Source organism: Apodemus sylvaticus, chromosome 1, assembly GCF_947179515.1.
Source record: "Apodemus sylvaticus chromosome 1, mApoSyl1.1, whole genome shotgun sequence".
NCBI classification, from domain to species: Eukaryota; Metazoa; Chordata; class Mammalia; order Rodentia; family Muridae; genus Apodemus; species Apodemus sylvaticus.
The window spans coordinates 132,132,745-132,158,833 of NC_067472.1; the positions used below are offsets into that span (position 1 = coordinate 132,132,745).

General features: G+C 42.3%; 1 protein-coding gene across 1 annotated transcript in view; it reads right to left on the minus strand.

Moving 5' to 3' along the window:
- Agbl1 (AGBL carboxypeptidase 1) overlaps window positions 1–26,089 on the minus strand; it is a 907,135-nt gene that overhangs the window by 799,885 nt on the left and 81,161 nt on the right. Inside the window, exon 6 of the mRNA XM_052186269.1 lies at window positions 23,396–23,433. Coding sequence (XP_052042229.1) covers window positions 23,396–23,433 — 38 coding nt within the window. The remainder of the gene's footprint in view (window positions 1–23,395; window positions 23,434–26,089) is intronic.

Here is a 26,089-nt window from a genome sequence, read left to right on the forward strand (position 1 = left end):
TTCACAAGACCCTTTCCTGAGGCTACAAAACAGTAACTGTGGTGACAGAGGAGATTCTGTGGGAGCTGCTGCCTGCACGTTCTGAAGGGAAGGGCTGTAATTTTCATGAGTCATTGCTCATACCACTTGATGCAGCTGTCTGAGTCACCCATATCCCGATAACTAACCTTTCACCATGCTCCTCCAAAGGAAACACAATAACCTCCGTTGTATCACTAAGCTACACTTAAATAGAATCTTTTCTTTGGTCTGTCATCAGTACCCTTTTCTGTGATGAATATATGTTTATTCATGTCTCCACAGGGAAAGTCACATAACACAATTGGCACCCAAAGACGGCTTGACAGAGCCATAGATAATACTGAAAGAAGCTGTTGAATGGATCGTGCTATTGGCATTAAGACACGCAACGGAGGAGTCTGATATATCTGACAGTGGGGCAGCCTTGGGGACAGTCCCAATGTAGTGCAGCTACTTTCCCCCATGTAGTGTGGCTCCTTGCTAATAGTGTGGTTGCTGTTGTGGTCCCTGCTGTGGATTGATAAAACATGTAACTGATGCTAAGTCATCTGAGGGGTGAGAGCCCTTGGAGGAAATCATAGGGTAGTTGTCTTTCTCCAGGTGATACAAGATGCTTCATCTTGAGTCAGGCATGGGTTTGAAGATGTACCCAGATGACTGCTAGAGCAAAGATGATACTTCAATACTGAAAGAGCTCCAGGGAGGGCTGTGGTAGCATCTGTGGATGAACTTTCTGCCTTCAGTGTGACCTTCACTCCTGAAATGGACTTACAATGGGAGAAAGACACGTAGAGCTTCCCCTAGCACTAGCATGAAGAGTGGAAAAGGCTAAGATGAGATTGGGGTATTTGCTTGTCATTTATTATGGCTGACGGGATACAAGGGAGAGAAGCACACATTAGATCTTGCTAAATGAGCTCATCCTGGTATCCCCAAACATAGAATCCATGGGAAGAATCAAACATCAAGAAGAAAGAGTGAGGTCAAAGAGATAGAGGATACTATTTCAGCCCAACCCTTGATAGAGAGAAAACAGAATCCTTGACTATACATGCAGATGGGGGCTTTAATAATGGAAGCTTCCATAATCAGGAAGCATTCTCTCTCTGAACTGCTGGGATTCGGAAATAATTTTAAGCAAGCAATGGACTAGTCCCTCACAGCCATGCTTGTGAAGCTGAGAGACATGGATGCAGATAGATTAGTATGACTACTAAGTGGAGTAACTGATCAATGTAACTGCCCATCTCTCCTAGAGACAAGGACTTTATATATGGTGATACAAGGGTCCCTCATGGACAGGCTCATACACACCAGTCAGGATACTTGACGATTACTGAGTGAAGTCCTCAGGAATACCAAGACTAGAAAGAGGATGGACAGGTATTACTAAAGGAATTAGGTGACGGGTTCTAGCCGATACCCATTTCACTGGACGAGACAACTTTGTGTTCACTAAAGAGTTAAAAAAGAAGTTGATTCAGCAGGGACTTCAAGACTAGTTTGGAGCTTTAGTGGTTCTGCAGAGCCCCACAGTAAGGCACAATTTAAGGTTGGAGCAACTCTGACAAATTTTCATGCTTCAACCTGGCATGTAAGTCATGTTCATGAGGCACATGCCACATATTTCACCTTTTGAGGAGGTATACATGGGGGAGTGGTTTCCCTATGATAGATCCTTTCAGCAGCTAGGTGTGGCTGAGAGAGAAGCAAAGTGTGCTGGCCTGGAGCCTGTCAGACCCAGGAAGCCAGCTTTCAAATTGCCTTCCAAATACCTATAGATCATCTCTGCTGTCAGCCTCGGTTATGGAGAGAAGTGTCCCCTTTCTTAGCAACAGGCAGTGCTTACTTCAGAGACTCATAACCTGTTATGCTGCTGAGAATAAGTGACTGTTACTATGACATAGTAGCTCAATGCTTCCATAAATGGGAGAAAATAAGCAGACATCCACATCACCTTCTCCAAGGTTCAGAGAACACTTTTTCTCAAGGGCCAGGAAATTCACAAAGCTCACAATATTGACAAGATACCCATCTCCAAAGTTAGGTAAACAGTCAATAATTGTGGACCAAAGACCGTTTAGTAGAGCACCTCCTCGAAAGCTGAGAAGGGAGTGTCAGCCACGCAGGTCTGTGAGTCATGACCCATGCAGGGATGCAGTGTTTGAGTGATGTAGCCACCTGACTTTCTTTTGTTCTTTCAAGTAACCCATTATTCAAGCTCCTGTAAGTCACGTCCCAAAATTAATTGGCTCCCCAAGATAGACTTTCTATAGAATCAGTTCTTTGGTCTGTCATTCCCTATCTGAGAAGAACAGGCATTTGTTTGTAACTCCCTGGGAAAAGTTACACAACAGTTTATTTTTAGATTTTGTTAAATAGAGGTTATATAAGAAAAATTTCCTACTTTTTAATAAATTCACTATTGGAAAATGTGTCTGTAAGTTATTCTCAGAAAGAAAAAAGAAAATAGTATTGGGTTGGGAAGAGAAACAGATGAGGGAAGGACAGAAAGAAAAAGAGGAAAGACAAGAATAATCGAAGGAAGAAAGAAAGGAGGGGACATCTTTATCATATTTCTATTCTTCTCTGTGTCTCTACAAGTTTTGGTAGAGAAAAGGATCAAGTAAGATACCATGCTTCCAAGGTTGTTATGTGTTAGAGACATGTTATGTGCTTTCCCACAGTAGAGAAGCCACTTAATGAACAACCACTGGGTCACATGTTTATATGGTTACCACATCAACATTTGCTTCCCCTGGTCTAGTGAAACCGTCTCCTCTCCAGGCATGCTTACAACATGATGTATCCTCAACTCATGAACCCTAAAGTAGTACTTCATTCTACAGTCAGCCAAATCAAATGCACTGCATCAAAGTCATACAAGCAAGTCCCCCTTATGCCATTATCCACTGAAGGAGAGAGGCAACCACCTCTGTGAGCAAGTCCTTAAATGGACCACAACCTTAAGTGAAGGTTGGTCCCTACACATCCTCTCTTCCCATCATACACTGAACTCCCAGACACAACCAGATTCCTTCTCAGGACAAATGGTTCATCCCTCTTTTCTCTGTGTCTGAAACCAATAACCACTTTGGTAACAACTTGTGTTAGGTTCTGTTTTATCCTCTTGTTGGGCACAGCAAGCCAAACTTCAACCTGGTCAACACTGTTCTCAGGAATGGCTGTCTGAGCTTATGGCTCCTCTTGAGACCAAACTACAAAGAAATTATAGCAGAATGTAGGGCTCAGTAAAAGAAGGGAAATCTTCTCAAAAAGACTATTAAACACTCCAAAAAAAGACTATTAAACACCAATGTGGACTGAGGGAAGAAAGCAAGATATACTGCTTATGTTCAGGCCCAGGTAAACAGTTTACCATGAAGGATTACTAAATCAGCTATCCCTATAGCTAAGAGAGATTTAAGAGTGCTGCCTTCCACTCTTCCATACCATGATTTCTCTGTCTGTTTTCCTGGTTACATCCACTAAGACTATTGTATGGATCTGTTTATTAAGATATCTTGCCAATTGTCTCTGAAGAAACACAAAGCCAATGATAGCTCCAAGATACCTCTGTCAAATTAACTTCCCTGCACTAATGGATGAGTGAATGAGTGTGGACATGTCAACCCAACTAGAGGGCTGTGGTCTTCCAGCTTCAACAAGTGAGGCATACTGTGGGGCTCTAGATGGCTGACTCTGTGACTCCACCACAGATGTTCAAATCTTGCCCTTCTCTTGAGGCTCCATGACTCCATTATAAGATCTACCCATGCTGGTTTATGAGACAATATGTGCTTCTAGCCAAATGTGTGTGAAGGAACTCCCTGAGCTGTAGTCAGAAGAGCAGAATTACAGTTTCAAGTATTATTTTTCCACAAGACCTTGTAAGTGCATACAAGTGTTAAAAAAAACAGCATGGTAATTTAATGTTGTATTCCACTGAGGTTTACCTCATAATATTAACAGACCTTTTATTTTGCTTATTTATAACATTTTAAATCGCAGAACTTCACTCAACACCCCTGAGAATTTTGACCCATGTGCAAAGTTGATTTTATTTTGGCTTTTCCTTTTACAACATTCAGGGCAGCCATGACCCTGAACTGAGAGTGATGAGACTTATGCCCAGTGATATGTTTGTGAAAGGCTTAAAGCTCTTTCAAAGCATCCTTTAACGGATTATTCCTTTGTAACAAAAATATGTCTTGCCTTGACTGGTCTTGGCTAGAGTACTTAGCTGCCTGAAAAAGGGTTCCAGCCTATCTTATATCCAATGTTTAAAAGAAAATTGGGGACTAACCAGGAGGCATTAAAGGACAGTATTTCTTGATGCAAAGTGTCAGAATGGCAAATATGGGACACTGGGGCCCTGTTCTCAGTGGAGAGTGGATGATATTTCTTTTTTATCTATTCTAAGGCAATGCGACCAATAATACATTATCCAAATGACCTTCATTCATTATTCTCTTTGGGTGAAAAGTGGGCAATGGAGAAAAAAATCTTTAATTGTCTAAAAGAAAAATCCCTTATCAAATAGCAATGATTTTATTCATGGTTTTCCTGTTAATCCCCAACAAGCTGCCATGTTTACTAACACCTGAAGAAGCTAAGCTCCCTTCTTTACTGACCCTACATCAGTCAATCTTTCTCTGAGAATAGTTTGGGAAGTTTTGTAAAAGTCAATACGCATCTACCAGCTGACAAGTGGAGATTCATCAAACTTTGGAAGAGCAAAAGTGGAGAAGAGCCAAAGAATGAAATGAGGGTCGCTGAGATCAGCGGCTCAGAAGAGTTCCTGGGAGATCTGAGAGAAAAACACCACTTCTCGGCATAGAAAATATTCAGAAGAAAATGTGAGTTTTCTGATATAGCTCTGCGTGAGCTCAGAGTCTGAGGGACTCTAAGCTTTCCAACCTTCTCCAAGCAGACCAGCTCTTCTGTAGACTGACTATATAAATGGTTTCTTCCTAAAATTGTTTTTAGAAAAGTCAATTCCTGTGTGTGTGTGTGTGTGTGTGTGTGTGTGTGTGTGCATGTGCACACACACATTTTCATTTCCTAGGAAAAAATGAGGCAAGGTAAATAGACGGGAATATGGAAATAGTGTGAAAAGTCCTGGGGACTTGAACACCCTGCCTCCTCTCCTGGGTATCCATTGTTTTGTTGGCCACTCCAGCCATCGCTAAAGATCTTTGGCCCATTTTCCATTGTGGAATCCTTGAACAGCAGAGAATTCCTTCATTAGTATCCTCACTCCCGTTTCCCTCTCTATAATCTACTCATCTCTCTGGGTGATACCCTCTCAGGGCCTCACTTTTAACTGATTCTCAATCTGAAACATGGTTTACAGGAATTCTTATTTTTACTCAAAGTATCTTAATTGAAGTTAAAAATTTTACTTTGGTAGAGACACCAATTGGTGTACTTTTGACACCCAGGTAAGAAAAATAAATAAACCAGAAGGAATTATGCTAAGGTATCAATGATAGCTGTTAACTACAAAGAGGGGTAATTGGTGGTCCTGATTGTCTGTTCAGATTCTTCTAACATTTCTACTCCAAGTACGTTACAATACATTTAAATAATTAAGAGTAGAAGGGAAGGATAATCCTGTGATCGGAGCTACAGTCAAGTAGCCTGTAGACTTTTGGTGTATGCCATGTTGTCAATGTTTAATCACAGGGCAAGCAGGCCTGCAGGTTACCATAGCAACCACCTCACCTTTTGTCTTAACCCATCTCCTTTAAAAGTGAATTATCTCCCTAGCCCCTGAAGGCATTGGTGAGCAGAACCATCCTTACAAAGATATTTGTCTTCTAAACAGAAAAGCCCAGAGACCTATAAGCCTCAAAGGATTGACTTTCTCCTGGAGAATCTGGAGCCTCATGGCAGCTGTTTGTGAGAAATGTTTCGGGTCTCAGATTAGTACATCTACAAGCATCCAGCTACTCTGCCCTCTTACTTGGCAAAGGAAAAAGGAAGTTGTCTTTCATTGCTGTTCTTTAATCCCTTATTTTAGGATTATCTCATTTCTTTAAAGGTAGAGTAAGGTTCTTCATCAAAGGAAATGTAGGACTCTGCAGCAGAGGACCACATGAGACGCTAACAGCTACATCCTGGAATAAGGCACACGGATCAGTGTAAGGCTCTGAACTCATCGTTGCTATCCATGTGTACTCATGTCCTTGCTTTGCCAGTCCTGACCCCTGGGGAGAACCTCTACATTCTGACAACTGTCTACCCGAAGGCCTGAAAAAGGCTGGGCTCCACCACAGTCTTGCTGTACACAAGTGAGCATGTTATTTCACATCTCCACTGTCTAGTCTTTTTATCTTAAAGACAAAACAAACAATAGCGTCTTTCCTCTTAGTGTGAGAGAATTAATTGAGATAATATCAGAAAGTAAGCCATCCAATGCCACAGATGCACGGACCGCTCAAGGCCTGCTGACTGAGATTACAATCCTCAACACAGTCGGCACTGTTTATGATTCTAACAACCTCTCTGTTCTTATGCACAGAGAGTCAAATGTTCCACTATGACTTGTTTCTTTTGAAAACTCCATTCAAGAACAGAAGCATGAGCGTTACATAGCTTTTGAGGGTAAACGCTGGCTCTACCATTTACTAGCTATGTAATTACATCATCACATACACTACATTATGTCATTACATTATTCAGTACTATAATTTAAATGTAGTTTAAATGTGTCCCCCCCCTACCCTGCCTCTGCTGCTAAGCCAGGAGCAGCCCATGTGAATCAAGGCAAATCCATAGATGTGAGTCCCTATATAAGACCAAGAACTAGTTACAATTTCCAAAAACACACTGACACATTGTTTAAAGTTCCATTCCAGAAAGAAGTGGGACGAAGACAGCAGGAGTAGTACCAAAGCAAAACCAATAATCACCACAGGGACTACGTGGCAGTGCAAGTCAGCTCACCATAAAATACGGCAAGCAGAGGGATTCAGCAAGGGCCAGGGCACGATAACTACCAAGGACACGATCCCATTAACTACTTCATCAAGCTAGGCCTCCCTCCTAAAATTTCCCACTTGAACACAGTACTACCAGCTGGGTACAAGGGTTCCAATCTTCAATTTCATGAGGATATTTCACAGTCAAACCATAAGCCACTCTTGGGTGTAATAAGATATGTGTATATAAGAATACATACAAGGTTATCATGGAAAATTTTATATAGATATAATAATGGTAGGTATAAAGATAATTCGTAGGTGATTGAAGGTGAAATTATAAACATTTTCTGATAAACTTGAAGATTTACATGGAAAATATTTCTGGTAAAATTCAAGAAATAAATAGACAAACATGTTAAAATTGACTATCTCATGGAAAATTTTACATAAAAAATTGTAGATATGAAACTCTTCTAAATTAATTGAAGGTGGAATTAGAAACATTTGTGATAAAATCAAAGATTTACATTGAAAACATTTCTGATAAAATAGAGTAAGTATATAGAAAGACATATAAAAATTGAAGATTATCATGAACAATAATGCAGACATTTTTCTACATTTTTCTACAATTTTATCAGAAATAGTTTTCATGTAAATCTTCAATTCTATCATAAAGTGTTTCTATCCCATATTTCAAATAATTTAGCAAATATTTACATGTCTACCACTTTGCTCCTTAATTTTCCATGAAAATTGTCAATTTTAACGTGTTTGTCTGAAATATTTTCCATATAAATCTTTAATTTTATTATAAAGTGTTCTTACTTCCCTTTACTTGCCTTTTCAATAAATAAAAAAATTTAAAAAAAAAAAAAGAATACATGCGAGGATTTGAGCCCTTGTAACCCTTCTAGGGAGAGAAATGATGCTCAGCTATATTGCATTCTTTAACTCGCTACCTTGAGAAATTCTTGCCTTTAAAGATCAAAGAGCTCTATGCTTTGTTCAGAAACTTCCTGAAAGTCCATTTTCTGAGCACGTGTAAGCTCTTCCTTCTCAGGAAAGAAAACAAAGAGTGCACAATCACTTAGCAAGGCCCCAAAATTTCCCTGTACCATCTGAGATCTTCTCACAAGCTTTCTCCGCACTGTCTACCAACCAGGAACAATTATATCACAAAATTTCCTCATTCCTAATCAAGACTTCACACTAAAACATGCACTGTGACCCACAGCACTCAATCCCTGCAATATCTCACCTGGAACTGTCCATCTGCAGCGTTAGGAGGCTCAAGCTAAGGCTGCCCCCACCTATAACACGTACTATGTACACCTTCGCAATAGATTGCTTATGGTGATCCTCTCAGTGAGCCAATTTAGAAAGTATTTCTGGACAAAATAGCCTTTCCTGTGGCTTCCAAATCACATTATAAAACAGTGAGCTGCCTGTTTTCCCACTCTACTACCAGGTACAAGGGGAACTATTTATTTGTTGTTTCCTATGAGCTCAGAGTCGGCTAATCATTTCACACAGATCATCTCATTCGTCTTATGGAAGTGCTGTAGAGCAAGCATTATATTTCTAGCTTTACAAATGAAGATGCAGAGTCAGAGACTTGCTGAAAGGCTTATTTAAGTCCACCAAGCTTATAAACGGTATCTCTAGGGTTCTAATGGAATCCCCCATCTGACCAAAGAGCCGACATATTAAATTGTTCCCAAACCCTGGATGCCCCAGTTAGCCTCCAGTTTTGTATCCAGCATGACATTTAACTCTTACCAATACAAATAGCTTCTTGCAAAATGTTCCTGGAAGGCTAGAGATAAAGCATAAGGGTCCTAGAGGAAAAGGGTTCCTTCCCACATCTTCCATTTGCCCTGATTCTTCCCAGATCCCTAAGACCTCCTAGTGAGAAGCAAATTCTATTTATGGGCACAAATAGGGAGCCAATAACTATTTAGGTCACTCAAGACAATGTCTGGGTGGCTTTCCGGTACCCAGAAGCTAAGCAAGGCCAATCCTGAAGTCAGATTCAGAAGATAATGTGAGTGCATTGATTTTGAGGAGAGGTGTACAGTTACACGTGCTTCCTTCAGTGATGTAGATACATTTCAAAACTTAACTATAAGACGAGTGTTAGTTTCAAGTAAATTGTGTTTTCCCATCACCTGCTTTTATAAGAAATAAAGGCACTTGCTCTTAGTTCCAGGAATAGTGGCTTGGAGAGGAGGCCACTCATGGTTTTTCCAAATGATTTTGAATCTAGATGTTTCTCTTTTAAACTACACTTAGAAACTATCTTCCCATGACATACTTCCAAACCAGAGGGGCCCTTCCCCCTCTCAGTGGAGTCTTGGGATCTGTATCTTCCTCTTCCTGCATAAAAAGAGGTTCTACCATTTCTCCTGTGCTCTGTGCTCAACTACCTGACACAGGAAGATTAGTAGCTATGCCACAGTCCATGTCAGAAATCCCATTAGGACAGGGATCCTCTGATTCAAAATTCTGCATCACATATTTAAGCAAATCAATAGTCTCATACCATAATTTACTTTTTTCTTCTTTGTGTGGGGTTCAGTGGTTTGGATATAAGACAGACCCAAGTTGTACCAGTGAGCTGTGTTTATCACTTTATGAAATTATCTATCTATCTATCTATCTATCTATCTATCTATCTATCTATTTTTCTATCTATCTAGGAGTCAGGGTCTCACTAATTTCTGAGCTATGATAATTTACATTCTTCAAGTAGCTTCCTGAATAGTTGGGCTGGCAGGCTCACCAGGCCTAGTTTATGCTTTTATTAGTTCTAAACCATATTTTCAAAGTTTTTTCAAAAGGTAAGATGTTACCAGTGAGAGTGCATCTTTGGCCACCGGTGGCATTTATTTCATTCTTGGTAGTATGTGAATATTGGCGCACCTCTCTGTCAGTGCAAGAAATACGATCATATTGTTATATCGATGCTTTAAAAATATCTAAAATCAGTTAATTCTCAGCAATGAGCAGCAACCTGGATGGTTCACTGTGCATATACACATAAACAGAGACCGTTCCCTCCAAACCAAATCTTGCTGCTGCTTTAGGTAATGAATTACCAACTAAAATCATACTTATGCACCTAGGGTGCTCTATTACTCCACTAGACAAACATTGGTTGGTCAGTGATATGCCAATATATTCCAGGCACTATTGCTATCACCAGGGGCACAGCAGCAAAGAAGCTGAAGTCCCAGGCCTCATGGGGCGTGCGCGTGTGAGGCAGTGGAGGAATGCGGGTGCCAAAACACATGGAACTTCGTGTAGTGGCAAGGGGAATAGAAGAGTGACTCTCTGGTGACTGGGTGAGGTGGATATGGTAGACTGTGTGGTCAAGGAAGACTTTGCAGATGGAACACCAGGGCTGAGACCCACGTGGTAGGAAGGAGTTATGAGGCAGAACCTGCAACTAGAAGATTCCTGAAATCTAGAGAGTGCAGCAAATGGAAACTGCCAAAACTTGGTGAGTGAAAATAAGAAAAAGTGGAAGAGCAAAGGCCAGGAGGGAAAGTGAGGGGAGAAGTTATAAGAAATGCATGAAAAAGTCGGTGAGGGTCTTATGTGTCTGCCCCCCTTTGTCTGTCTGTCTGTCAGTCTGTCTGTCTGTCTCTGTCTCCCTATCTCTGTCTCTCTGTGTGTCAGTGTATCTGAAACTGTGTGTATGTCTTTGTATCCCTCTGTCTCTCTATTTCTGTGTGTGTGTGTGTGTGTGTATGTATGTACACCTGTGTCTCTGTGTCTCTGTCTGTCTCTCTGTGTCTCAATCTCTGTTTCTACCTCTCTGTGCCTATGTATGTATGTGTCTGTCTCTGTGTCTATGTCTCTCTGTCTGTCTCTTTGTGTGTGTTTCTCTTTGAATTTTTTTCTGTCTCTCTTTGTCTCTTTCTGTTTCTCTGTGTGTGTGTGTGTGTGCATGTGTGCATTTCTGTCTGTCTCTCCCTCTGACTGTCTGTTTCTATGTGTCTGTGTCTCTCCGTGTCTCTGGTCTCTGAATCCTCAACCTCTCTCCCTCTCCCTCTCTCTCCCTCTCCCTCTCTCTCCCCCTCCCTCTCCCTCTCCCTCTCCCTCTCCCTCTCCCTCTCCCTCTCCCTCTCCCTCTCCCTCTCTCTCTCTCTCTCTCTCTCTCTCTCTCTCTCTCTCTCTCTCTCTGAGATCCATTGCAGGGAGGTGTGCAAACATGAAGGTTCCTATCAAACAAGGGTTTCCTTACCCTCTTTCATCATTATTTTTCTACGACATCTCTGAAAAATAAAAATAATAATAATAATAATAATAATAATAATTAAAAACAAAAAACCCAAGGAATGAGCAGCTTTGCCTTGTATGCAAGGGACGGTCCCATGCATACAGAGTTTCCCACTGAGCCTATCCTCTCAGGGGGTGAGAAAACACTCACAAAGCCCAAGGATAACTGTTGCCCTTGTTACCCCTGCTGAGACCCCGCCCCTCATTTCACTTGGCTGTTTCCACTGTAAGCACCTCAGAGGATGACACCTGAGGAAGGCAGGATCTACACTTGGAAGGAAGAAACTAGAAGCTTCCCCCACCTGCCCTCTTGGACCGCTGATACATGAGGCACCTGCGTGATGTAGCATCTCCTACTCTGGCCACAATGCAGTTGAGCACTGTGCACTGCAACGGAGCAAATTGTATGGCTTTACAGATGTGTAATTCAGCTCATATTTCACAGTGCCTCCAGACTCAGTAGGTGAAGACGACACAAGAACAGAGGCATCAACATGCTGCCTTCCACCCTGTTCTCCAGTGCACTTCTCTGTGAACTCCTAAGTCCCTGAGCCTTCTGCATATTCCTTTGAACCCAGCTCCAAACACGATCAATACCACCCCCCTTCTATCACCTGGACTATAATGACCATGACCTCCTCCATGACCCCTGTGTCGACTTTCTCTCATCCTGCACAAGCACAACATGGAAACCTCACAACCCCCCCCCACACACACACACACACATACATTTTCACATACCAGAAATAGACAATAATGACTCCAGGAAATGTGGAAAGGACTCAGGGTGCAGCAGAGGTCCAAAGTTGAGTGGCTTCTCTAACCTTCACTGTTACCCATTCATATACCCATCTCTGCCCGGATGTCATTCCAAATCATTTGCTTTTGAAAACATAGATCTGAAGCCTTCTGGAATGAAATTAATGGGTGTATTTTATTCCTAACACATCCAATGTCTATTACACAGCTATGAGTCTCCAGAGAGCAAGATTTTCTCAACCTCTGGGGCTGGATATTACTTATTGTGGGAGGTCATCCTGAGCACTGTAGGATGTTAACAGCAGATTGGTCTGGATTCCATGGCTTCCAGGAGTAGTCCTCCCACAGATGTGACAGTCATGTTGTCCTTAGCCTCAATAGATGTTCCTCCGGGGGCAAATCAATCGCATCGAAAGTCACTGCTGTGGAATTGTTAAATATTTACCTGTCTTATAGGATTATTGTGGGCATTAAGTGAGATAATATATGAAAGTTGCTTCGTAACCTGCTAGTTCTAAGATCTCTGTGAACCAGCTGATGTGCATCTTGACATAAATAAATGATTGTACAGTCAATTCTGGATGGGATGAGGAAGCAGCCATGTGCCTCTGGAGCCGGGGAGTGTTTATCTTTATGCCTATCCCTTTAAATCTTCGTGATACTTTATCTTTGTCAACTGACAGGCGGCCATCAATTATGCCAGAATGATACAAGTTCTAAAACATAAAGGGTTTACAACTCCACAACCCTGGGTGTTAACCCCCAAGTGCCCAAAATGAAAAGAAAGTAAGTGCGTGTTGTGTATAATGCACCAAGGGGGACCGGATTTGCACGCATCTGTTTATCCATTCCTTTGCTTACTCAAATAACTTGCTCTGAGTGCCTGCTGTATAAAATACATTAGAGTTAATGGCTTAAGAAATAAGAATTAATGGAATACAGTCCCCAGGGCAGAGGCTCACTCAGTCCAAAGCAGGGGTCAGCACACTGCGCACAGCCTATTTTTATAAAGTTTTATGGGAACATAGCCATAGCTATTCCTTTATGTGTTGCCTATAGCTGCTTCTGCCCTCTCAGGGCAAAGGGAAATAGTTATAATAGAAAGAGTGTGGTCCACAAACTCTCAACTATTTTCAACTATTTTCTCAAGTCATTTCACAGAAGAGGGTTCTGGGGTGGGGAATTAGGCACTAAAAACAACCAGGAGTTGATCTAATGCAATGGACAGATCTTGGGAGACAAATTTAAATTTAAACAAGCTTGATTTAAATTTGAACAAGCCCTGTCCCTAGATGGCATCAACTCCTTCAGCCTCTAATAATAAACTAGCATTGACTTTCACCAGCATTTACTAAGATCCAGAGTTCTGCTCCAGCTCCTGGTTCAACACCTGCTTCTCTGTTGCCAGTTATTTCTAGAGGGCACAGACCAGCCTGCCTCAATACCTATGTCTCTGTAGCTGACCCCACAGTACCATGAGATCAGACATCGTGACCATTACATAAACACTGTTCTCCCCCCACAACCCCTCCTCTGTCTCTTGCTGTTATGATGACTGAGTTATGCAATTATATCACACATGTGCTATCTTCATCAGGACTTGGAAACTTGAACACTTTTACAGTCTTTTCGAAGGAGGACTTTGACCCAAACTTGCAGGCAAATGTTTAGAATAGAAAGAAAGCCCTGGAGACAGAGGTGGTAAAAGATGAAAGCTATAATCCCAAACAACAGGTCAAACTCCCAAACACCCCATGCAGACATTCACTCGGAAGTTTTCAGTGCTGATTTCTTCCAGACGCTCAGGACCGTCCCTGGAAGCTTCTTGGTGTCTATCAGGAGTCAGAAGCAAGGGGAAAGATGAGCTGCTATTAACTGGCGTCCATTGTGCCTGCCGCATGTGCCTCATTAAAATGTAAGATTCTGTTGCAAAGAAGCATCAGGCCCTGCCTCTAACCCTCCACTTACAGAAAGCCAACCTGAACTCAAGTGCAATGTCAAAGGCCAAGTTTAAGATTGCTTAGTCAATCTGTGGCTCAACACATAGTCCAGGGATCCTAGCACCTACTGAAGGTTGACAGAAATAGGAAAATTTGATGCTTTGGAAGCAGTCACAACCGAGGTAAAGTTTAGCATTCCTTGTGCTATTTGTGGGATCTCAGTAAGTCTTTATTTTCTGCTAACTTCATCTTCTTGGAGCATAAAGCAGGTATAGTAAGTACTATGATTATTATGTAAATGAGGACAGAGTTCAATGAAATGTGAGCAGAGTGTCCGGCCAGTTATTAATCACCACAGTCACGCTGTGGGTGCTGCTGTGGTTGTTCTGGTATAGAGTCGCTCTCTTTCCAGCCTCCCCCCACGCCCCAGCTTACAGACAGCTTGCAGCAGCAGTTAATTAAAGATGCCATCAAGTTGGGAGAAGGGCCTCTGACAGAGGGTACAGAACTAGAAGACTCTTGTCCTTCCAAACCAATCTAGGACCTTTATAAGTTGTCACAAGGTTCTGGGAGACTAGCAACCCTAAGGACAAGAGTCGCTGCTGTCAAGCAGAGACAGCCTGTGAAAAGCTACTCGGATGACCCCGCCCTTGGTAAATCCCGCCCAGTCATGCTAACACCACTTGGAAGGCAACAAATTCCATCGGCTCTTCTAACCCCAGGCTGTACTCACCCTGCCTCCTCCCACCTCCCTTAAATAACGGCTGCGCAAATGCCTCTGAGACCATCTTCAGCTAATTTCCTTCAAGACATGCAAGCTGCTAACGCTGGGAAGCACAGATAGTGTGCGCTAGCAAATATGGCCAAAATTAGATTAAAATAACCTCCTGATAAACAAATTACTCACCGAAAATAAATATTGGACTAGCCACTGTCGAGATAACTAAAAGAACAGCACCACCACATGGCAGGAAGAGGAACTACGGGAGCAACTGTCTGCAACTCAGCCCAGTGTCAGACTGAGGGAGTCGCCGTGAGCAATGGAAGGAAAAGAGACAACCGGTACAGTTGCAAGCTTTTAACTTAAACTTTTTAAAATCACTTATGTACTTATGCAAAATACGTAAGTATTTGGCAGACAAGACTGGACTCGGAGCCAAGAAAGTAAAGAGGAATATGCCAAATTGAATGTGGCATGACGTAATAGGAGCCTGTAATCCGTGCAGTTCCTGCTCGCTCCGGGATCTCATGCCTGCATTCATCAGCCTTGCCTGATGCTCACCCTCGAAGCAACAGACACAGGCTCCTCACCCACACGCTGGAGTTCCCGCATCTCTCACCGGGTCCCATTCAAACGTTATGTGGAGTGGACTGTGTAATGCTTCTGACTTAAGTAACACATGGTCTTCCAAAATAATCCTCCTGATACTTAGACAATATTTACTTAGATTCCTCTCAACATTTGGTCGTTCCTTCTTTGGGTTAAGTAAACCTGGCCTCTTTAATCTCTTCCTGGTGAAGCATAGGGCTTAGCTCACTGGGAGGAAGAGACTGCCAGGTAAACCCTGAAGCCTGCTGATTGAATAAATTATTTAAGCCTTCCAGACTTCAGTTACCCCACTTATGAGATGGGGATTGCGAAATCTCCTTTTCGGGCTAAACATACAGAGTGTCTGACATACTAAGAACTCAATAAATAGTGGATATAGGCGTTGTCATTTTAAACCAGGATGGTGATGGATGTAGCTTGCCATGCTGCCTTCAAATGAAGCCAACTGCAGCAGTGTGACAAATACAAAGAAAAATCAATATTATTTGAAGGAGATGCTTGGCTCATCAGTGAAATGCATATCGTACGCTTCTCCAAAAATCATACTAGAAAAAAGTGATAGCCGGTTTGTGAACATACCACAATAGCTAAGGCACGGTGGAAAAAGATTCTAGGAAACTGGACTCCGTCCTTACCCAACATTAAATGATTAGGAGAGCCTCTAATGAGGCCTGAGATGAGGTATGAGGCTGCAGTAAGATGACCAACCCCTGTGTGGGTGTGCAAGAAATAAAACAGTCACACGTATTTGTGTACACATTACACCAGGGCTGCTTCCGTTCTGTGTAATGCAGTGATTCTCAACCCATAGGTTGTGTCCCCCTTTGGGGGATAGGGGATGCATATCAGATACCCTGCTTAACAGGTGTGTACATTATTCATAATGGTAGCAAAATTGCAGTTATGAAGTAGCAACGGTGTAATTTTATGGTTGGGAGAAGGTCACCACAACATGAGGCACTGTATTAAAGGGTCACAGCATTAGGAAGGCTGAGAACCACTCTGCACTGTAAAAGATTGTTAGCAAGGAACCTTATGCTGGGTCAGGGTGACAGTGGCGGGTGCTCAGACGTGCCCTAATGGAGGCGCGTGTGCTGAGAGGAGCCGCTGTCAGAGCCCTCAGCTTCACCTCTTCTACCTTCTCCTCGGTTTTCTCCTCTGGGAATGAGAGGGACAAGTAAGGTCAGTAGTGTCCAGGGCGTTCTGGGCGCATGTGCTCCTGACAATATCCCTTGATTACCTTTCTGGGCATCCGGGGGAACTAAGTGGATAAGGCTATGCTCTCTGCTCAGCAAATGAAAGGCACATGTTTGACAAAGCCTGATGGCCCATCCCTCCTATTTCAACACTCAAGAGGCTGGGGTCTGAGGATCCAGAGTTCAAGTCCAGTCCAGATACAGTAAGTGGTAGACCAGCCTAGTCTACAGGAGTAAGACTAAGTTTAAAAAATAAAGAAAATTGAAAAGACGTAGCCATTTCAGGGTGTGCCACATTCCACATCATATTGTACATGATAAATATAAACACTACAATAAATTATCAAAAATAAATAATAATTTGGATGGGAAGATAGGCCAGTGGTTGGTTTTGCGTGGGCACGAAGACACAAATCCAATTCAAATCCCAGAATCCACACAAAGACATCAGGTATGACCATGAACATGCTTGTAATCCCAATATGGGGAAGGGTGAGATGAACAGATCTCTGGGGTTCACTGGCCAGCTCTCTAGCCTGCCTGTTAGCTCCAGGTTGAGTGAGTGACTCTTTCAAAAACAAGATAGATCACAGCGGAAAAACAACTTCTGAAGTTGATCCCTAGCCTCCATACAAGTTGAACTCACACATGTGCACCTATATGTACACACACACACACACACACACACACACACACACACACACACACGCACGCACACGCACACACACACTCACTCATGCACACATGCACAGAGAGAGAGAATGAAGAAATACAAGGAAAACTGAAGGTCTTTCAGTCCTGACAGTCTGACCCTTCTTTAATTTCATTGGGAAACTGAGGCGGGAAACATTGCATCAGAGAACCCTAGAGTACCAGACTTGTCAAGTCAGGCCATTTCTCCTGGAGGGGAGGTCACGGGCTCTATAGAAACATGCACATGAGCCCAAAGAAGGTTGTACTAATCTGCTGGTACTTGTATATGGCCATCAGAGCAAAGTGGCCACAATAGCAACCGTCTTCCAACACACACACATCCATTCTGAGGATGGAAGCCAGCGCTCCTAGCATTTTCAGCGAATCTTGAAATTGGCCCATCTTTGGCATCTCAAAGCAGAGTGATCATCTGGCCACCATGTGCTCCAGCATCTACACTGCCAACCATTAGACAACTGCAGATGTTTGCTCCAAGCATGAGGCTGCTTATCCACATCAGGCTGCTCTATGTGGACTGGGTTTGTCCTTCCTTCCTGTTCTCTGCAGTAACACTGCTGCGGGCTGTTCCTGGGAAGCAGACAGACAGAACATTAACTAGGAGGGGCTGTGAGAAGTCTCGCCTGCCTGCCAAACTTTCCATTAGCCCTCTTGTCTACCCCATTTTGTCTTCTCTGTGTCTCTTGCTCTGCTGACTTCTCTCGGCTTCCTCCCAGTCCGTAACGTCTGCACATTTCCTGAGTCACCCAATGCTATTCCTCAAATAGAAAAGAAGTATGAAGTAGACTCCTCTTCCCTCAGTAGGATTTAGAGCCTGAACCAAAAGGTGTTTCCTTGTTGCAAGATTATGACCTTTAAATCTGGGCAGCAAGGTTAATGCCAGGCCATTATTGGAAGATTCATCCCTAGGGCCAGCACAAATCAACTATAATCCCATTGCTGTACCTCATTCAAAGGCTGCTTCCATGGTCACAATTTCTCATAAGTACATTTATGGGTAATGCTTATGGAAAGGAGGTTAAGAAAGAAAAGGAAAGAGGGAGAGATGGTGGGCACAATGAGAACAGGAGAGGAGTATGAAAGTGAGAGAGAAGGACAGAAAGCAAACTGAGAGAGAGAGAGAGTGAGAGGAGAGAAAGGAGGGAGGAGAGAGAGGAGAGAGAGGGAGGAGAGTTACTTTGGCTTGTTAGAGAAAAACAACACAAGCAATTGAAGTAATGTGATTTCTTAATCAAAGCAGTATTAAATTTTGATAATAAGAAGCTAAGAAGATAAGTGCTTTTGGATAGAACAAAACACAAAAAGGCAAGCTCTCAGTACAGAACATTTAGTGGAGAGTGTGCATGCATGGGCAGAGAGAGGAATGAACTGATTTGAGGGACGATGTGTAATTTAGTGCAGGCTATCCCAATCTAAAAGACAGAAGCAGAGGGACACTGGGATGCACAATGACTTTATTCTTTGTAGTATCCCATGGCTGAGACAATTGGACCTGAGGCCTCATATTTTTGTGCAAAATCTGCCTGATCAGAAATGTAGCTATCTCCCAAAAGACTCTGCCAGTACCTGACAAATACAGAGGTGGATGCTCTCAGCCAACCATTGGACTGAGCACGGAGTCCCTAATGGAGGAGCTAGAGAAAGGTCTGGAGGAGCTGAAACAATATCAACCAACCAGGACCCCGCAGAGCTCCCAGGGACTAAACCACCAACCAAAGAGCACATACAGAGGGACTCATGGCTCCAACTGCATATGTAGCAGAGGATGGCCTTGTTGAACATTAAAGGGAGGAGAGGGCTTTGGTCCTGAGAAGGCCCAGTAGAGGGGAATGCCAGAACAGGGAAGCGGGAGTGGGTGGGTTGGTGAGCAGGGGGAGGGGGAGGATGGGATAGGATGTTTTTGGAGGGGAATCCAGGAAAGGGGATAACATTTGAAATGTAAAGACAATATATAATAAAAAAGAACTGAAACAGGTATGGGGGTGGCTAAACAACTAGCCTAGCATGTGCTATCTAGAACAGTCTGCTGAATAAATAATTAAATGAATGACTGAAAAAAAAAGAAGAAATGGAGATTTGAGATGCCTTTGCCTCCCCTCTCTTCTTACCGCCCCCATCTCCTGTTCCAGCTACATTACTCCTGTTTGATAAAGGAGCGAGAGCCAAAGAAAATAATAAACTCCCCGAAATGTGATTCCCCAGTTCTTTCCTTTCCCTGTGCTGCTGCCGTGGGCAGGTCCCACTCCTCCAAGACCTGAGTCTGGGTTTTTCTGCCACTAGTGGAGATCGACTCCAGACAACCACAAATAAATAGGATCTTAGTGACCTCAGATCCCCAAGCCCGCCCTCATCCTGACGGGCTCACTGAGTGACTAACCTCAACCAGTAAATATTTTGTTCTAGTTTTATTTAGACAGGGCAATGTCCTCTGTTTGTGATGTGGTTACTGAGATCTGCTAGAGCTGCCAACTTTTATACTCGCCGACAAGTAAACATCAAGCCAGAATAGCTGCCACCTAAAGGAAGCATGCCTTTTATAGATAGAAGTCTGCATAAACATTCCAGGAGAGCTGGGCCGCACGCGGTTTTGAATTTTAGACATAATCTAACATCCTGCATTTAAGTTCAACTGATGGATTCAAAACTCTTCTTCAAGTCAAAAGGCATTCTATGTTAAAGTTTAGCTACATGTAACTTTAGACATTATAAAATGACTAGAAATTTCCGAAACACTCCAGCCTAGGTGGATTGGTGTCATATATGTCCAGATACTCCATGCCATGTATACTTTAGTTAGGCCTGCGGAACAACAGTGGCAGCTGTCTGGTAGGCTGTGATTGCTCTTCAAGCCCATGGTCTAACTCAGCCATCTAAATGAAGCCTTCTTCTGTACTGAGCTCACGGATGACCTCAGAACCCTTCTACCTATGTGTTAGAGTTGTCTCCTGTAATAGAACCTCCCTGCCCCAGCAGGGTCCCTCTAAGTAATTTGTGGGTGTTTATAATACTGGTCTCCTTCCTGTGTTCTTCCTGCTTACAGATGCATATAAGTGATTCTTGATTCTGGGAAATCGTAGATCAATCATGAAACATGAAAATACCTAAAAAGGTATCTTGGGAAGGAAATTTTAAAACTTTGGGTGGATTTTAGCCCATGTGTGTGCCCAAATAGTTTTTGGCAGTTCTAAAAAGGAAGCAGCTTTAATTCCATAGGGTGGGGTGGGTTGTTACATCTAAACACAATGCCAAATGCTAGTACATAGAGATCTGGGGTGTCACTAAATATTCCACAACACACAGAAAAGATCCCAGCAAGAAAGAATTACCCTATTCAAAATGTCAATGGTGCCAAGGATGAGATACTCTGATATAAATGAAGGTCTTGTATTTAGTCAGAGAAAGATTATTAGAGAACCTCTGATCCAACTGTTTTGTGATATAAATAACCAAAGACCCAGGCAAAGACCCATATGGACAGCTCAGCAGAATTAGCAGATAACCCCATATATCTTCCTAATGGGATGGTAAAGTCTGCTTTATATGTAGAAGACAGCAGGCGTTCAGTTCCCTAGCAGCCTATTAGTAAAGTAAATAGAGATTAGAACTACAAATGTTAAGACCATTGGTTCCAAGCATGTATTGTTAGATTTAGGTTGTAGGAAGCAATCTTGCTATTTCGTGTGGGTAAATATCACAAATCAATCATTTAATTGTAATCAACAAATATGTGCTTTCAGCCTTGTTGTGCTGATACAAGAAACATACGGATCAATAGAGATAAGCCCTGTCCCTTAAAAGCTCCAACTGAAAGATAAAGACAAGACGAAGAAGAAAAAGAACCTTCAGTTCAGTGACATCAAGGCACTGAGGTAGGAAAGCCTGTGGAAACAGAAAGCAGGAGCACCTAACCAAATGATCCAAAGAATATTCTACAGAGGAGAGTCAAAAGTCAGCCTCTAAAACAGTGCTTCCACAACCTATGTGCCAAGACCCCTTTCAGCAGCGGTGGGGGTGGGGGGCAACCAACACTTTCACAGGGGTCGCAGCATAGCAGATACCCTATATATCACATATTTATATTACAATTAATAACAGTAACAAAATGACAGTCATGAGGTAGCAACAAAAATAATTTTATAGCTGAAGGTCACCACAACATGGGAACTGTATAAAAGGGTTAAGCCTTAAGAAGGTTGAGAACCACTGCCCTAAAAGAATATAAGTTAGAAAACTCAGAGCTGAGCCCTCTACCACTACAGGCTCAGCTTATTAAGCATGGTCAATGTGTGGAACACCCAGCCAAACAGTGTGTGACTGAGTCTGCTCAGATTTGCACACCCTACTGGCTTTCTATACTACTGGTCTTCCAGAGCAAGATCCCATGATCCTTGTCACTAAATTTAAGGAATATGAGACTACTTTCAGATTTTTCACAACATAGATACATTTTATGAGAGGTTACTTAACCTCAACTTTAAGGGATAAATGTGTGTGTGTGTGTGTGTGTGTGTTGGAGGTAAGATGGTCCTTCTTAGCCCTCAAGGTTCCCTTCCCAGGAAGAGTGATGTTTTCTATTGCCAGAACTGGGCTGGGAGGACTCAAGAGAAAACTCCTGTGCCAAGGCACCGCACTCACTAAGTGTCCCTGTGAGCAAAGCTCATTTCCTTCTTATTCCTTGCCCTTCATCCAATGCCAAGCATTTGAATGGAGAAAGACACTATCTGTGGCAATAAGAATCGAGAGCTTAAACCTATCATTAGTTGATTCTGAAGAATCAGCAGCTCCTCCCCCAGAAAACATAAGTAACATCTTTCCATGTTAAGTAATCCATAGACTCCCTCTCTTCCCTTCCTAGTCTGATCCCATGCCTTCCACCTGACCCATGTTTGAAAGCTGTGTTTGTGGACAGACTTCCACACTGTATGAGGTCCCAACCAATGAAATGAATTCAAGATTCATTTTCCTCTCCAGTCTATAAAAGGAAACATCATGTACTTTGACTTTTTCTTCAAGCTTCTGGTTGACAGAGATGTATGGGTGGTGGAGAAAGAGTTTCTTATTTTTATTTATTTATTTATAAGTTTTATTAAAGTTCACCTATTACACACAGGCCCCAGGCTCCCTATAGAGAAACAAATATCACCATTGAAAAAGGTGGTTTCCAAGGTATCAAATTAAAACAGATGAAGCAGTAAGGAGGGGAAGAATAAAAACATTAAGGCAAGACTTCACTCCCAAGTGCATCGTGCTGTCTATTATATTGCACACATGAAATCGACTCCCAATGTAATTAGGCTAAGGCCACGAGGCAAAAAAAAAAAAAAAAAAAAAAAACAATCCTCACAATAATTTAGAACCTCCAAGCTATTCTTTTGTAATCACTCACATTGTTGAGAAAAGAAATAACTTTTTAATAAAAAAAAAAAAAAAAACTTGGCAACCTCTACATTGTCCAAGTAATTCCCAACACCCTGCCTGCCCAAGCATATAGAGAGAGCCATGAGCTAAGTTAAACACCAAATGCAAGTATCATCATCTTCCTACCCACTCATACTAAACTTTTGTTTCACTGGACAGTCCCATGGGCTGGGATTTATTCTAGTAATGCTTAATGACTGTTTCCTCTGTCCAAAAGAATTGAAGAGTCCCTGGGTCTGCAATAGACCACTCACTTTCCTTGTCGGGACAGTTGTCTTTGTCTTATCTACTTTTGTTACTGTGATAAAATACTCTGACAAAAATCAACCCAAGGGAGAAAATGTTTATCTTGGCTCATTCTTTGAAGATATAGTTCATCATGGCAGAGAAATTAAGGCACCAGGAGCTTGAAGTAGCAGGCCCGATTACATACACAGCCATGAAGCAGAGAACAACAAACTATGGACCCTACCAGTAATGGTGGCACCCACTTTGGCCAGATCTTCCCACTTGAGTGAACCCAATCATGATAATCCCTCATATGCATGCCAATAGACCATTCTCTCAGGTGACTCTGGAGTCGGTCCACTCGACAATCAACACTAATGATCACAGATTATAAGTGTCCATATGGAGATATATTCACTCTCCTTCCTACAGTCACCAAATTCTCTTTTGCACACAGACTTGAGTCATGTTTCTTTATTTCTTCATAGGTCAGAATGGAGCCATGAGAACAAAAGAGTACCTATTATAAAATTAAGAACGGGAAGAGATAACCCCCTCTTTTAAAGAGATGCTTACTGGATTTCAGCAATGCTGCCAGAACTTCAGTGGCTGCCCTGGGAGAAAAACAAAAAAAAAGGAAGAGTCAATGTTCAATGGTCTTTTTTTGTTAGCCCGTGGATCCCATAGGTAGCTTGTTCATTGCTGCCACCTATCAGATTCATTACTAACCATGCATAGAAGGCATTCTATTGATCTCCTTTGACCATTAAAGAAGCATAACTGTAGAAATCACATTAACTGAGGTGTCTGTCTTCCAAATGGGTCTCGGAGGTCCCCTCTGCTGCTGAAAATACCCTCCCTTCCCCCATCACTTCCCACCTTCCACCAACTTCTTTGCACACCATTTCTTTTTTTTCTTTTTAGGTGCTGCCCTTACAAGCCAGTGTTAAGTTTCTTGATTTGTACTGGAAAACATGTGGCAACTCTGAAAGATAACTGGGAGGGACGGGTGAGAATGCACAGGGAACACAGCAGTTTAGTGCCAACTTCCCGACCCACTCCGGCCTCAGACACACTGGAGAACAAGTACACTGGGAGGAGAAGCTGTTTCCTTAGGATGGAGACTTTTCTCCAAGCACATTGCTTTCTCCCACAGAAGAATTTCACAACTTTGGCTGCAAAATGAAGTAGAGGAGAATAAAAAACATCTCTTGTTCCAGTTTTTAATGACCCTTCAATTTGTTCCTGATATCTGACAAAACACAAAGCCCCAGTGTTATCCTTTAAATGTATCCTCCAGAGCTTATTTATTGGGGACTTCATTCATATGCCCATAGTATTTCAATGTGAGGCTTTGGGGGATGTGATTGAAATTACATGAAACAATGAGAATAGGGCGCCACGAAGCCACTTGTGGTTTTATTAGCCTTGCTACTCTACCTGAAACCTCACATTTACTGACACCCAAAGAGAAATGTAAAATCTCCAGGCTACTCCTCAACTAATGAGTTAGAATCCTATTCTAACAAATCCTCACATGCACACTGGGGCGCATTACTAATGGGTTTAGAGGATGCATCAATGTGATCCCTATATACTGGGCTGGTGGTTCAGGGGGTAGGAGCCTTGCTGGACCATTTGAAAACCTTTTCTGTCTTCTAACTCCACACTTTCCTTCTCTCCTAATCCATTAGGCTCTTTCCTCTAGATGCTGGGCTACTTCCATAAGTTCTGATTCTTTTTTGTCCCATCACACCATGGGTCCTATATACTGTGGCATCTGGATTGTGTCAATCTCTATGGAGTTAGAAGAGTAGGGTTGCAGAAGCCAAAATTCTTTAATTAGAAGGAGAAAAGAATGGCTATGAGTGACTAGTGGGGAGTCTCTCAGTGGAATCTAGACCCACTTACTTGAGACTTTCCAGTGCTGGTTTCCCTGACATGAGTGATTATCTCTGCTGTTCATTCTGCACTGTGGGTTTTGCCATCATAGGAATTCTGGAGGCTAGGAATTACATCTAAAATACTTTGTTTCTGTTTTATCTACTCTTACTTTTTCACATTCATTTGTCTTCTTCATGATGCTGGCTCTGTCTCAATATCAGGCAGCATACTGCAAAGAGTACTCTGAGTTAAGGAATTGTCTGATGAGAAAATCTGTATGACATTAGGAAAAAAGGACTCCTGGTTCGGGGCACATGTCTACTCACATGTGTGTGTAGCCTAGAAGGGACAATCTAGGCCCTCTGGCCTATTTCCCTAGGCTTCAGAGGTGGTGAGAACACATCAGTGCTTGCCTTAAGCCTAAGTTACTAGAATCATATTTAATATGTTCTCAAAAAGAACAAACAGCATTCTTCCATGTTGCAGTTCTTTCTAAGCCAGTGTTTCCCTCTGTAGGGATTTTAATTTACTTCCTATTACTAAGACAAATACCTAAGACTGAGTAATTTAAAAAGAACACAGGTTTATTTAGCTCATTTTTTGAAGTCTAGTAAATCTTAAAGCATTGGACCTAACATGTTCCTGTTATTAGGTTATGCCTTCTTGTTGCATAACACAGTAAAGAATATTACATAGCAATGCAGCAAAGCCAAAAAAGTTAGAAAAAGTGCGAAAAACAGCAAAAATAAGGAATACTCAAAGTAGGTGCTTAACCTATTCTAGATCACTAGCCCTGTTGTCACTACAGAGACAAGTGGCCTGGTTTGACTGATCTAAAGAACACTTTCACCATGGGACAAGAAACAAGATAATAGGTTCAGAGAACAGAGTAGTGGTGAGGAGAAAGGATGCGCTAAAGAAAACTTAGAATCTTGCTGCTCAGAATGTGAGTCTTTACCAGCAGCCTAGCGTTTGTTAAGAGCTATAATCTCTAGATTATACTGAATAGCATGATGATATAAGAATAAATATGGAGTGCAGAGGTGAGATTTCCACCTTATCTCTGGAGGGGTCCCAGCTAGGAGCACACAGGGCGTAAGATCAGTGGAGCAGCTAGGACAGAAGTCTTCCTGCTGCCATTTGCAACAGGGAGCAGGGAAACACCACAGTTTTCTGTGCATAGTCTACCAGGAGAGAGAGAGATCTCCCAGCAGTGCTTTCACTTTTGAGGTCAGAGGAGTAAGGACACAGGCTTACAGGCCCACAGAAGAAATAAATTCCTGCCAAAGACAAGAATACCAACTAGCACCAGATGGCAAAAGGCAAGCACAAGAACCCTACCGACAGAAACCCAGACCAAATGGCAATATGAGAACACAGTACTCC